The sequence below is a fragment of the Erythrolamprus reginae genome, chromosome 1 (genome assembly GCF_031021105.1).
Source record: "Erythrolamprus reginae isolate rEryReg1 chromosome 1, rEryReg1.hap1, whole genome shotgun sequence".
Classification (NCBI taxonomy): domain Eukaryota; kingdom Metazoa; phylum Chordata; class Lepidosauria; order Squamata; family Dipsadidae; genus Erythrolamprus; species Erythrolamprus reginae.
The window spans coordinates 130,921,387-130,937,115 of NC_091950.1; the positions used below are offsets into that span (position 1 = coordinate 130,921,387).

Below are 15,729 nucleotides of genomic sequence, written 5' to 3' on the forward strand. Positions count from 1 at the left end.
TTCATTCATTCATTCATTCATTCATTCATTCATTCATCCATTCATTCATTCATTTATTGGATTTGTATGCCGCCCCTCTCCACAGACTATGGCATAACCAACATGGTTCTGTTAATAAATCGAGCTCTGATTAAGAGAATTGGACTTGGACTTCATTTATTTCTCAGGTGCTATTTAGAATGCTGACACATTTATTTAAAGTGTTTTGGTTTTGAAGAGCTTGTTGATAACCATTTGCAATAATTCCTTTTTGCAGCATCTTCCCATTTCTGATCTTTAGGTTTTTTGAGAGAAAGATAGTACAAAGCCTTTTCATATTTACCTCATACAAACCCTTGAAACTTGTTGGTTTGGAGGGTTTTTTTAGTATATGATTGTACAGATGCATGCAACATGAAGAAAAGGCATGGAGGTAGAGAGGACTGAACACAACTAATTTTATTTCCTTTTTTACATGGAATGAGAATGAGAGGATTAGTGTATTGTTACTACAGGCCGTGAAATGCCTAAAGGAAGAGTTGTAATACCAGCAGGAGTGAAATTGGTGGTAATATCAATTAATTATGCAAATGAATAATGGATTAAAGTTTTGCTTAAAATGTTTCAGGTTATGAGAAACGCCAGATATAATGATCAACTAACTGTCATTTTTATTCATTGGTTTTTCATCACAGTGTAATAGACTTAGATATGATTCAGAAGACTGCAAATTGAATAGCATAATGGATATGTTTTTATTATGATTAAACACATCTCACATTTGGGGTCACAAATAATTTTCTAACTTAATCAGACAGACAGGTGAACTTACCTCTTTCTTTAAACTACTGCAGTTAGTTTACTAAAAATATTCTTTGAAACATCAGGATTTCTACAGTTTGTTATCTATTTGCATATCTTATTGTAGTTTGCATTAAGCTAGGTAATTTAGTCTGTTGGGAATGCGGGATATACAATATCATATTTTGCTGCAATTTTTCCATCGATTGCATTGAAATCAAAGTAGTAGTGATAGCTATAATATTAAAATAAATTACTTACTCTGGGGAAGATTCTGGAGTTAAATTGGACATCTCTTCTGGCGTAGGTACTATATATATATCCAGACACAGAGAAGTAGAAAAATGGAAAAGAAAAGAAGAAAATAAAGTCTCCTTTATTCCATGAATATTACTCAAGTATTTGTGACTGTCTTAATTTCTAATAATCTATGCTTTAAATTCATCCCAATGCTGCCTTAAAATGTATCTAATTTGAATAATTAACTTAATCCTTATAAATTATAGATTGGTGCTGATTCCTTCAAGTAACTCAACATATTTATCTTGATTGTATTATGTACAAGAGGCTCTAACATGCAGACAACTAAAATTTAGTACATGGTACATGTGGCAAAAGCAGCCTGATTACAGTTAGTCTTTGATTTAGGACCATAATTGAACCCAAAATTTATGTTGCTAAGTGAGAAATGTATTAAGTGAGTTTTACCCCATTTTACAACTTTTTGTTTCACATTTGTTAAATGAATCACTGCAGTTGTTGAATTAGTAACATGATTTATTAAATGAATCTGGTTTCTCCATTGACTTTGACTTGTCACATGACCCTGGGACACTGCAATTGTCATAAATGTGAACCAGTTGTCAAGTATCCCAATATATATCACATGACCCAGGGGTTGCTGCAAGGGTCGCAAGTGTGGGAAATAGTCATAAGTCACTTTTTTTCAATGCTACTGTAACTATTGATTACCTGTACTTGTAAGAAATTGTATATTATTCCTGTTTTCCCTTGAAACTGAAATAATCTCAAAACAGACAATATTTCAGTGCAGAACAAGCAAAGATGGAAATGAGTCAATTCCCTATGCCAGTGATGGCGAACCTATGGCATGGGTGCCACAGGTGGCATGTGGAGCCATATCTGCTGGCACTCAAGCCATTGCCCTAGCTCAGCTTCAATGTGCATGTGTGTGCTGGCCAGCTGATTTTTGACTTGCACAGAGACTCTGGGAGGGTGTTTTGGGCTTCTAGAGAGCCTCCAGGTGGAGCCTTTGGAGCCTGGGGAGGGTGAAACACAAGCCTACTGGGCCCACCAGAAGTTGGGAAACAGGCCATTTCCAGTCTCCAGACGGCCTCTAGGGGGAGGGGGAAGCTGTTTTCGCCCTCCCCAGGCATTGAATTATGGGTATTGGCAATAGTGCGTGTGCACACTATTTCGGCACCCAAGGAAAAAATGGTTTGCCATCACTTACTTAAACTAGTATTAGATTTAAAAATGTGGGAATCTTCATTGATAGGACATGCTTTCCTCTACAGAGGAATCATTGAGTCTGTCACCTGCACCTCTATAACTGTCTGGTTTGGTGCTGCAACCCAACAGGACAGACACAGACTTCAGAGGACAATCAGAACTGCAGAAAAAGCAATTGCTGCCAACCAGCCTTCCATTGAGGACCTGTATACTGCACGAGTCAAAAAGAGGGCATGGAAAATATCTACTGACCCCTCACATCCTGGACACAAACTGTTTCAACTCCTACCCTCAAAACGTCGCTACAGAGCACTGCACACCAAGACAACTAGACACAAGAACAGTTTTTTCCAAACGCCATCACTCTACTAAACAAATAAATTCTCTCAACACTGTCAGACTTTCTACTAAATCTGCACTTCTATTCTACTAGTTTTTCTCATCATTCCTATCACCCATTTCCTCCCATGTTGACTGTATGACTGCAACTTGTTGCTTATATCCTAAGATTTTTATTAATATTGCTTCTTCATTGCTTATTTGACCCCTATGACAAGCATTAAGTGTCGTACCATATGATTCTTGACAAATGTATATTTTATTTTATGTACGCTGAGAGCATATGCACCAAGACAAATTCCCTGTGTGTCCAATCACACCTGGCCAATAAAATTCTATTCTATTCTTTTCGTATTTACATATGAATCTACAAAAGCAACAGTTGTGTCCTTTCATAAATTAAAGTAACCCTGGGGCCCTGGCATATTTGTCTAGTGCCTTACCTAAAGATTAGTGCATCTCAGTTCATGCAACATGAAAGAAAACTGAAAAAAGGACTCACGTATTTTACAGGAAATTGTTTAGCCTCATTAAATAATAGTGATTTTACTGAGAATACTCTAAGTATGAGTCATTTAGCAAAATTATTTGAAATTGCCAGTGATTTTTCAGATCAAAATGGTATCGTGATTAACATGCACCAACTAAATCATGAATCACAGAAGCAATCGTGGATCATTTACCTTTTTTTCCAAAAAAAGACGTGCCATACTAGGTCCATGTGTAATAAATGCTATGTGAATTCTACTATGTGTAAAAAGATTAGTCAGGTTGGAGGTTTATTCTGCTTCGTTTAGGACCTTTATGCAGGGTAATAATTCTTCACTTAATTATGATCCTTCTGGGCCACATAAGGGCTATGCTTGTTCAATTATATGTCTCTCCTGAATTTCATTGCCTTAATAATAATTAAGGAAGCCTCCAAGCAGTGGCGGGCAGCATCCGGTGCTCCCAAGTGTGCAGCTCTGGTAGGAAAATACCAGATCCGTGTGCAGTTGACACCCTGACACCCCCGCAGTGCGCCCCGACTTACCCCCGACACACACGCAGCAAGCGAAATCTAATGCAAAGATGTGCGTGAGAGCTAGATTTTGGCTATTTTCACTGGCGAAATATTGGCGAAAATAGTCAAAATCTTGTTCTTGCATGCATCCTTGTGCAAAATTTGGATTGCTATGCATGCACAGAAGCCAAATCTCGTGTCCATGATGGACTCCGAGGGAGCTCCAGCAGGAGGTAAGAAGTGTGGCCCTTCACTGCCTCCAAGCATTAGTAAACTTGTTTTAAAAAGCAGTGTTCCACCATATTCAACAGTGTTCCTTGTTCACAAATACAGCCATTTCAATCTGATTTGGTGGGAGGGGGATTCTACAATGCAATTGGTTATTTGTTGTTGTTGCTGTATAACCCTAGTCTCTACAAGATTCTTAAATGAAAGAAAACTAAATGTAAAAGAAATACAAGCTTCTGAGTTTTCCCAGAATGTTTTCCCCACCCTCCTAATTTCAATTCTCTTTCTCTAATGGGCATTTTGAATCGTTCATGAACTGCAGTATTATCATATAATGTAAATTAAATTTTTCATCTTTTTCAGCAACAGCTGTTGGTTTTTGAAGTCTTGAGTCTGTGACTGGGAAAAATCAGTCTACGGCATAACTAAATGAATCCCATGTTGCTAAAGAGTTTTCCTATTTTGCAAAAAGCCATTTATCAAGTAAGCACTGTTTTTTTTTTCAAAATTAGAAATGTGTTCAAGGCAAATGTTTTTACACTAATTCACATACTATTTTTCAATTAAAACCTGGGTCTGAAAGCAATAACATGCTCTTCAAGAAAAAAAGAACTAGTCCTGAAGCAAGTACCAATATCTAAGATGCAAGTAGAATCTACAGAATGGTGATGCCAGACAGTATTACCATCCCTACCACATTTGTAATATTAAAATAATTTGGCACATACTCTTTTATATAGATATATATGGACAAAAACCTTAAAGTACAATTTCCATAAAGTTCCTTTAGATATCTTTGTTCCCTTAAGATGATAATGCAAGTGAATTGTAACTTGCATATTTTGTAAAAAGAAGCCCAACAGCACATGATTGTTATCATTTCATTGTTAGTTCCAGCTTCTCAATTGGATCTATTTTATTTCAAGCATCACAACAGAACTATGTTTTACAAGTATCAAACCCAGGTTACACCTTTTTTTTTAAAGGTTGATTTTTCATTCTCAGGGTCAGGAAAAAAAATCAGAAATTGAGTACTTCTGGTTATTAGGACATACTTGTAAAACCACAGGAAGGTCATTATATGAATAATAACATAGCCAAATAGTTATCAGGGAAGTCTGATTTTCCTATCAATGCTAAGTATGATTGTCATCTGTCAGTCAGCCCTTCTTTACATTATTTTACATGTTAACTTGTCAGTCTTAAATTGCCATACTTTTGGAAGATTTGTACCTTGCAATTTCCTGCGATGAAAGCGAGGCGATCCCAGAAAGCTGTTCTTGATTGAGTTGAGCCGTGTTCTCCAGGGCATTCCTCCAATGCTGGGGCTGGATGGTGGCGTAGGGTTGGGTGTGCCCGCTGGGCTCTCCTTTGGCGTATGGACAGGTGTCCCCTTGGGGGTAGGGAGGGGACTGCCCCTTGGAGAGGGGTGAGGGGTAACCTGTATGATGGGGATAGATTTGGTGCTTGGGTCAGTACTGGAAGGGAGCAACCTAACCGGAGACATAGGGTTGGTCGGCACCATAGAAACAGCCAGTTGTGGGTTACACCCAGAAGCAGGTGGACGACCCTGAGTATTCTGTGAAGGGGTATTCTGGGATGGAGGGACAATAATATTATTAGAAGGGAGTGGGTTAGATTTAGTAGACTGAAGTGGTTTTTCAGCCAATTTGCTCTTGGAAGGCAAAGTTTGTGTCCTTGGATTGGGTTGAAGTGCTGGCTTTGGTTGCAGAACATGTCCAGTTCTGGAAGTGTTCCTACAAGCATCAGAGTCCAGGGAGGGTTGGGGGCGGGGAGTGACAGGGAGATCAGGAATCTGAGGGGGGATGAAAAATTTTCTGAGAGGCTACAAGACACATACAGAGTGAGTACCCATGCACAGCAAGAAAAGCAAGACATACGTACGCACACACACATCCCATGGGTGAATGGAGAAAAAAAGCCCATTTCAGTTGCAATTGTGCGCATTACAAAGAGATATGAGTTATGGCGATGAGGGTAAAGGGGGTGGGGGGTTAAGGGTTTGCAAAGAAACAAAACACAAACACAAACACAAAAAAAACATGCAGTTAGCCGGGAACACAGCATAATAAAAAAACAGCAGTAGCGGTAGTGAAAACAATTTTGTCACAAGCTTTATTATATTAACCAACCATGTGTCAGCAAAGAAAAATCACACAGCAAAAACAAATATGGAAGAAAACAAACTGAAAACAACAGGGTAGGGAGAACCAGGGAAGCTGTGCAGAGAAAAACTGCCATAGTGGTGAATATTTGTAGCTCAGGTATAGGATGAAGGTGAAGATTCATTCTCAGAGTTTGTGGGTTGGTTTCCAAACATTTAGTTACCAGGCTAGGTAACATCTTCACTGAAGTTTAGGGATATCAGTGTTCTGTTTATAAGGGAACACTGACACTGCTGACACTGACATCCCCTAATATCCTCTGAAGTTGTTACCTAGCCTGGTAATGAAACGTTCGGAGACCAACCCACAAGATCTGAGAATGAACCTTCACCCTCAAAAACTGCCATACCTCTGAGCTGGTCTGTATCTCGCAGGGAGAGAAGGACAAGGCTGAAGAGAGGTGAGGATGGGGAAGGAAGACCATTCAAACCACAGCAACAACCAGATTGTAGGTATATAGGCTGAGTTTGCCCTCTCCCAGATCAAACTGTCTACTACAACCAAACACAGCAGGGAAATGCAGATAAAAAACAATATGTGCACAATAGGTAGCAATAAAGGCCCATAAATTACTACATTGACGATTTCTCTCCATTTCTTTCAAAGGGACACCAGTGTGTGTGTGTGTGTGTGTGTGTGTGCGCGCGCGCGCATACAAAAGAAAGATAATTGTTCTTGCAGATCCTTTCCCTTCCTCCTTGACCTTCTACCCAGAGAAAAGAATTTAGTTTTCTATGTTAGGCTTTTGAAAGGAATTCTTCAGAGAAAAATGGTGTTTAATGATGAATCCCCATAATGATCAACAAATCAGATTTGCACAAATATTCCTACTTTCATTGGATAATGAAGCATTCTAATATTTGGATCTGGTTATAAACAAAAATAAAGTGATAGTATTCACCAGTCACTACAAATGAAACAAAAAAAAAGGAAACTCTACTATTAAAAAACAAACTGAAACTGAAAAAACATTATTAGAGATTATGAATTATTTATAAAATATGCTAAGATATTTCAAAATAGAAATTGACACATTTCTAAAAAAGGTACTGTTATAAGCAATAAATGGAGTTTGAAATATCAAAGCAAAAACCCTGTTTTTGGTCTTCATTTTATAAGTGAAAATTGTAACTATAATTGAAAATTTGAAAATTTGCAACTGAAAATTCTGAAAGAAAAGAACCTGAAAATTGTATCAATATCTGAATAAAATACTCATACAAATGTATTTTTTTGTAATTTTAGGGGTCAAATAGTTAATACTATTTAAGAAGCTACAACTGCATAAAATTATAATCTAACTCTATTTTTGTGCATGATATGAAGGCAAATGGAGACAAATTGATTCAGTTGATTTATCTGGAATTTGGAAATAGGAATATAATTCTATTGGTTTTTCTTCATCACTTAGATGGTTTTTAATTGTGATATACTATTGGATAATCAAAAGAATTTGGGAATAGAAGGGGCCACATTGCAGTTATCCCATCCTCATATTTCAAATTACAATACTTGGTCATTGTCTTTATTGGGTTTAACAATAACTGGCAGATAAATAGCAGATTTTTAATGTTTGATTTCAGTTCACTTTAATTGTTGGTTTTAATTTTTTGTGTTTTTATTTTGATTTGATTTCTTTTTTTCCCCATCTGGGTTGTTTTAAAACACTTATAATCTCTCAAAATATGTCATATTTTTTCCTGAGAAAATGCAAAACCTGACAGGAAAATATTTTTATATATCTTCAAAGAGAACTGAAAAAAAATGGAGAACATTTTGGATAGGACTATTTTTTCCTACTTAAATATGCAATGTTCTTCAGAACTAATCTGTATTTACTAACATTAAAAATACATCTCTCATAAAGGCATAGTGATAACAACAATGAGATATAGTTTTATAATATATTAATAAATATATTACTAATCATATAATCAACCATTACTAATCTCCAAAATCTTTCTGAAAAGTTTTGGGACAATTTTCTCTGGGAGAACCTAATTCCATTTAAATTAATGAATAATTTGTTGTTGCCTTGAAGGTTCTACTGTCTACTGTACAGGCTCTTTAAAACACAACCTTATAATTTATATTTCTAAAATACATTTTCCATTTCAAATCATAATCTTTTGAGTAGCTAGTGCTGCTTAGCTCCTCAACTCTACACTTAGCTCTCTGGAACAACTACATTTAATTTATTATTCTTCAATCATTATTATGACTTGGCATAAAGCAAAAGAGACATTATAAGATCAGGTCTTATCCAGAATCTGAAAGATTAGACCACTCATTCCTATATTAAATTAAATGGGATTGTTTTTTTCAAATTGAATGTGCAATGAGGTTTCAGAACCAAAATTTCAGGGATTACTTGTAAATCAGAAAGATGGAAAACCAAGAGAGCACTGTAATGCAAGAGAAGTTACAGCTTCATGCTCTGGGAACTTCTCTCTTTTTCTATCCTACTTATTAAGTTCTCCAAAAAGATGTATCTGTTTCATTGACCTGGGATGGAACATATTGTTTAAAAGAACTGTATCAAAGAAAGTGGCTTAGCTTCAAAGAAGAATGATCTACATATGACCATCCAATTTGCCATTAACCTCAAGTCCATAACTTCTCTAATGGTTTTGTAATTCTTGAAAAGACAACTGCCACTGATTAAGAAGGAAGTCCTTGGCTTGCTAAATGACGAAAAAGGGCAAGGTGGCTTTGCAAAAGAGAATCCCCGTTTATCCCCAGGGACATTCTACACTCTGTAGTTATACAATCGCTTCTTCTTCCTACATCATTCTTCTTTAATGTTTCAGTTATTTTCATTTTCACACTAACAATTTCCTAATCCAACTTCGTATGATTCCTGCACTGACTAGATTTCATTGTTTTTCAAAGACTGTTCAGCTGTGCTTTTCAGTCCCAAAGTAGCTCTAATTTTTATGGTTCAGTGCCTCATGCTGAATTTGCAATGAGTAGCAGATGTTCTTCTCATCATGCCATAATCTCTCCAACAGTATTTTATATCTGCCACCATGCTAGGAAATAAAGCTACTTTAGGTAGCAACAATATAAGTAGTGAGTGAGGCAGGCACAAATTAAACAATGTAGTACTAAATAATGCATGAACAAAAGTGCTTTCACACATGAGTGTACAGTATCTGTAAAAAATAATTACAGTTTGATTCTCTTTATCTCTCTGTTCATAATATATACAACATACTATATATACAAATATTGTGATTTTTTTTCTCGCTTCAAGTTTCCTGGCTGACAAACCCACCCATAAAACCATGGACAAATGTTAATTACACCTTCCCTAGCTCAAATGAAGATTATTAAAGTTATGACCTCCAAACAATTTCACTTACCCTTGGACTACTGAGAGGGCTGGTAGATAGGCCAGATGAAGCTCCACTGATTGAACGAGACCTAAATAGACAAAATAAAATCTGAGAAATCCCTGTCAAAAACACATTACACAGGGCAGTTATTGCTACATTTAATATCCATAAGTTCATGCCCCTATAAAGAAGCCTCATATAGATCTGACATATGCTTTTCAAAGAGTACTTATCCACAAAGGAAGACAGTTATTCTGATTGAATATCTGCATAAAATGACATAAAAGTTCAGAGACGTGAATAAAATTCTTGTGCTACTACTAAGCTATCTAAATGATAAAATATGCTCCATAAAATATAAGAATGTATAATCGTTAATAATAGTGGTTCGACTATATGTCTAATATTCATCAGAAATTCAGTATCAATTTAAGTTTAATAAAAAAGAATAAAAGATTAGAACAGAACGGCAGACAGAATGTTTAACAGTGCCAGGTTTTTATAAGTAAAAATTGTGAATTATTTACTAAATGATACACCCACAAATTCCAGCTGAACAAAACCCCAAATATAGACATTTGTCATCTAAAGCCACTCAAAATCAGATAGGCTAAGAATTAAATGGTGATTAGATAATATTCAAAAGACTAAGCCACAAAGATGGCCTAGCTACAGAAATATTTAATGTCCTATTTTAAATGCTATTGCATAGTTTACAAGAAGCAAAATAGAAAGAATATTAGGTGAACTTAGGTGTTGGAGAAGATTCCTGAGAATGTCATAGTAGCCATGAAAATAAATCAACGGATCATCTAACAAATCAACCCAGAATCCTCATTTGAGGCTCAAATGACCAGGCTCAAATTATCCTACTTCAGACAAGTAACACAAAGACCTTCTCTAGAGAAGGGTCCAATGATGAAAAAGATGGAAAGGAAAAGAAGAGGACGATTAACACCAAGATGAATGGACTCAGTTCAGTGGCAATAGGGATGACCAGGCTATGGACAGAACATCATGGAAAGAATATTTATCTACGTGGGTGCTAAGAACTGACAATGACTTAATGGCCCATGATCATCATCCTCATCATTAAGTCATTTCTGAGTGAAAACAGTAGACAAACGTAGAATTGGTCTAGATGATATACCAGGAAAGATGTGATGTTCTCAGTGCTATAATCTTTATAGGTACAGTGCAATAAAATACAGGTATTATATTTGTAGATTCTCATTCCCAATGACGAATGTATACTTTATAGGATAGATGAATGATCATTCCAATCTACCAATCTAGTACTGTCACATCCTTAACTGGGGAATAGGAGGTAACAGATACTGTATACAGTACTTGGAAAGTTCTTTGAAGTGATTGCAGAAATGTTTGTCTGTAAGCTGAGTTCCTGTTGAAAAGCTGTATTTTAAATTTGTTGTGTTTGTGTCATTTTGGCTTGCTTTTGGATTCAGGAATGTAAAAAATAAGGGAAAATGTAGTTCTGAATAACATATCCTTGTCAGAATTTCAATGTTAATTACAAATCATTTCATGGGAAATATTCTGTTATTAAGATTTGCTTGATAACAAGCTCACTCATAACTTCCTTCTCTTTGTTAAAAATCATGCAAATGTAGAAAAATGTAATATTGTGAAAAATATTGCAGTTGTTTGTGCAAATGATCTTTATCCTATTCAGTTGTTGCCAACTCCTAGTCACCATGTAGATTTTTCTCCATGATAAACTATTCCTAACCTGATCTTTCAGGTTTTCAATGGTGCATTTTTTACCATTCCAAGTTAATCTTGCTGATGGGTCTTTTTGTTGAAAATATCCTGACTTGAAATAAAATATATTTTTATGTTATTTATTTCCGTATCTAAATTTTCCTTCTTCCTAATTATATAGTCCATGTGAAACAACTGGACTTTATTTAGCTGAAGGTTCAGTGGAGCTCCTTATTGTTCACTGGTGCTATTAAAAGTGCACATGAGCAAAATTCCTTTCATACATCAATGTGTGTGTGTGTTGTGTAATGTATAAAGAGGCAGCTAGATTTTAAAAAAACATCTATACATCATCAGTGCATTTTTTTCACCATTTTCAACCAAATATTAGTAACATCACACACATTTTATGAAAAGAATATTAAAGTTCCACATGTAAGAATGCAAAAAACCAAGGTTCAGATTGAGAGGTTTTTTCTCACCCCACCCACCTGAAAATGAGATATTGTAGAAGAAATACAAACTGAATAAAAAGCAGCTAACTATGAGGAACGTTATAAATGGTCACTTCCTTAGATCTAATCTATATGGCACTGGATTATTTTATTGCCAAATCTGGTGGGGGGGAGAGGGAAATGGCCAATTTTGGGGGGAGGGGAGAAGAAAGTTATTTTCACTGAACAAAACACAGTATAGTGGTACTTCTACCTAAGAACGCCTTTAGTTATTGTTGTGGTTAGTTCTGGCCCAGCTCCTGCCCCAAGGACTGTGGATGTGGGGGAGACATCCACATGCCGCAGGCCTGTTTTGCTCCCAGTGGAATCTGCTGATGAAGGCTCCTCTGACCAAGAAGACATGAGTGACAGGGAGGAGGAGAGTGTGGCAGACAGCTCAGAAGGAGATCAATTATCTAGCTCCTCCTTGGATTCGGAACAAGAGTTAATGATACAGCCACACATGGGGAGAGCGATGCATAGGCAGCAACAACTGAGAGATTATTATCAAAGAAAATGAGGCCACCTGTGGTTGGGTGGGGCTGTGGTAATTAGTGAGGCTGCTATAAATAGCAGTCTGTGGGTTTGGCCATTGTGGAGGATTATCTGATTGTTTTGTTTCGTGCCTGCCTTGCTGACTTCGACCTTTGTGTGCTGATTTTCCCCCGCTTTGAAATTAAACCAGAGCAAAGTGTGTTTCACTTTGTGAAAGAAGAAGGACTTTGAATTGCCTCACAGCTGCAAGCTAAGTATCTCAGAACTGATAAGGGACTTGTACAAATTACCAGTTTGTTTGGAGACCACTGCTCTTTGCTATACAAAAAAAGTGCTTAGTTTATCTGAATTTTCGGTATAAAGAACATTGTTTTGAATTTTCAAACATGTGTGTGTCTTAAATTTGTATCTGTGAATTTTCGGGAGGATTCTAACAGAGAGCTCGACAGAACACTTATGAACTTTTCTAGATAAGAACCGGGTGTTCAATATTTTTTTCCCTCTTCTCAAGAACCATTTTCCACTTACAAACCTGAGCCTCTGAAACTGTAACCAGAAAAGGCAGGGAGAAGCTTCCATGGGGCCTCTCTAGGAATCTCCTGGGAGGAAACAGGGCTTCCACCCTCCCTGTGGTCTCCCCAATAGCGCACATTTTTTGCTTTTACATTGATCTTATGGAAAAAACTGGTTCTTCTTACAAACTTTTCTACTTAAGAACCTGGTCCCAGAACGAATTAAGTTCATAAGTAGAGGTACCACTGTATTGGCAATTAAGAGAGAAGTGTAGAAAGTTTGAAGCAGATCATGCATGGAAACTTAAAAGAGTTATTTTATATACACGCATAGCCCATTTTTCAACCAAAGACTTATATTTATGTAGCTGCCTCTTTTGCATATGAAATTATTACAGAAATGGCTTATTTCCTACAACTTGGGATTCAAAACTGGGGGAGAATTACTCTCATAGGAAACATGCCTCTAAATCAAAATCCTTCTCTTCCGTAAAATGATCTTGAAGGGAAATCACCATATAGAAGCCAAATGTTCAAACAATTGTCTTTGTAACTTAAAGGACAAACGCAAGGGTTTGTACACATGTGTCTGGGCCACTCTCTCTGTAAAGTAATTTTATATGGGAGAAGGGAAGATTGGCACTTATCAGTGTAGTGCTTCTATTTGAAATCCTTCTATTTGACAAGGCATCAGTTATTCTATAAACTGCCTGCAATGGAATGAAAGGATGGCTATTTTGACACCTCATGAAACTTAAGGAAAATCTTATATTAGCTGCTCATTGAGGTGAATGCTTTCAGGGGAACTTTAGGTTTGTCATGTGGACTCGGTGAGGAACAGCCTACAGGGCCATCAGGCATAATTTCAAGGTGAATTACGCAATCATGAAAGTATACCACATTCAGTATACTTTCACATTCTCTCCCATGTATATAAGCCTGGGAAATTGTGTTGGAAGGCAATATGAAATAGTGCTATGCACACATGTCAAAAAAATAATGGTTAAAATGATAAAAGACATAGAGATAAAGAAAGTTTGGAGCAGACAGTCAATAAAATTATTGTTGGGGGGCCGTAGAGAGGAAAGATGAAAAAGGAGAAAGGTGTTTGTGTGAGAGAGATTTGCAAAATGCTCTTTTTTTCTTTTGGGAGGTATGGGAGCTTGCAAAATAAAACCCTCGTCTTAAAGAACCCACAAAACTGTTCTGCCAAAATTTACAATTCTGAAGTTACGGAGAGGAATGTATGTGTTGATATTTATCAGGCCCATATATTGGCTGTTCATGATTGCTGATTAAACAAAGAGTTGTGTCAATTAATCTGTATTCAGCTACATATAAATGGGATATCAAACCTTAATTAACTCAAAGCTTATTTATAAAATAACCTCTGAACTGATCCAGGAATAAAATTTCAGTTCAGTGCCTGAAAACAAATAGCTATAATGAAGAAAATATGGATTTTGCTCTTCACTAGATGAAGAGTAAAATCTATATTTTCTTCATGTATATTTTCTTCTATGTACCACATAGCTGTAATGAAGAAAATATAGATTTTACTATTCATCTAGTGCTATCTAACAATGGCATTTATAATTTCAAATGGAATATGACTCTCTGCTTGTTCTTTTCCAACCAGACAAAATTAAGACCAGTTTAAATAAAACTGGGGTGAGACCTTTCTTATGAAAATGACCTAAAGCGACATTAGGATGAAAGAACACTGGTGCTGGGGATTGATAGAAATCCTGCTTTTTCAGCAACTCCACGGGGTAATCTATTACCATGCTTTGTAATCACATTGGGTGAACAAAAGGAAGAATAAAGCAACAATCTAATCTGAGAAAAGGGCCTTTCATCAACGCCAGATTGATACAATTATGGAAAAAGAAATAGCCATTTCCATGTAACCTTTCTAATCTCTGGTGGCCTTTAGTTTCATCACAAGATCAATTTTTCTCAAATGATTTTGACCATGCACATCTCTTACAATTAATAGACACTTTGAATCTCTGTGGATGAAAACAAAAACATTTGTCATTTTACACCTTTTACAACTTTTGCAAATCTTTCAGAGAAGTTTATTATTTATTTATTTATTTATTTATTTATTTATTACTTAGATTTGTATGCCGCCCCTCTCCGAAGACTCGGGGCGGCTCACAACATGTAAAAAACAAATCATAAGCAATCAGACAGATGTAAAATATTTAAATATTTAAAAAACCCCATATGCTAACAGTCACACACACAGACATACCATGCATAAAGTGAACGTGCCCAGGGGGAGATGTTTCAGTTCCCCCATGCCTGACGGCAAAGGTGGGTTTTAAGGAGTTTACGGAAGGCAGGAAGAGTAGGGGCAGTTCTAATCTCCGGGGGGAGTTGGTTCCAGAGGGCCGGGGCCGCCACAGAGAAGGCTCTTCCCCTGGGGCCCGCCAACCGACATTGTTTAGTTGACGGGACCCGGAGAAGGCCCACTCTGTGGGACCTAATCGGTCGCTGGGATTCGTGCGGCAGGAGGCGGTCTCGGAGATATTCTGGTCCGATGCCATGAAGGGCTTTAAAGGTCATAACCAACACTTTGAATTGTGACCGGAAATTGATCGGCAACCAATGCAGACTTTAAGTTCTTTAAGAAATGAGTGAAACACCCCTACAAACAGGATGCACCAAATAAAGTTCATCAAAGGTACAGGGAAGCCCTTGTCTATTTTGTTTGCACAGGTGTGTTCGTGCCCAAAAGATGTTTCTTCAGTTGGAGTTATACGCTTTGAGCAACATAATTATTACTGTCCAAAAAAGCCCTTCAAATGATTCACATGTACAACTCGTATTATTTCTTTTAACACACTCTGGTGAACTGTGCAGTGTGATATAAATATTTTATTAGTTCAAGTTTATGACAGAACTCCACTGTTGATAAATGTTATAATTAAAGCAACTCCTCTAAGGAGAGATTTGTTAGAAATTAGAATAATGCATATATAAACTGTTGAATTCATTCACCTGTCTCATCCATTTTGCAAAGCTCACCTGCTCACAATAAAACTGAGAAATCTCCTGAAGCTGAAGTTTCCCTCACACCGTTCCGACTTGTAAAGCCTAACGTTTAGTATGAGGGTAGGAGAGTATCAGAATCTCAGTCTTTCCAACAAG

The 15,729-nt window shown here is 36.8% G+C and overlaps 1 protein-coding gene across 7 annotated transcripts in view; it reads right to left on the reverse strand.

Annotated features, from left to right (window-relative positions):
• BRSK2 (BR serine/threonine kinase 2) overlaps positions 1-15,729 on the reverse strand; it is a 585,161-nt gene that overhangs the window by 72,784 nt on the left and 496,648 nt on the right. For 4 of the 7 annotated variants that reach the window (XM_070765086.1, XM_070765078.1, XM_070765069.1 and 1 more), the window contains 3 exons: positions 9,375-9,435; positions 5,057-5,669; positions 1,042-1,090 (listed from right to left, as the gene is read on the reverse strand). In XM_070765086.1, coding sequence (XP_070621187.1) covers positions 1,042-1,090; positions 5,057-5,669; positions 9,375-9,435 — 723 coding nt within the window. The remainder of the gene's footprint in view (positions 1-1,041; positions 1,091-5,056; positions 5,670-9,374; positions 9,436-15,729) is intronic. The other 3 variants (XM_070765110.1, XM_070765119.1, XM_070765099.1) reach the window with 1 other exon arrangement.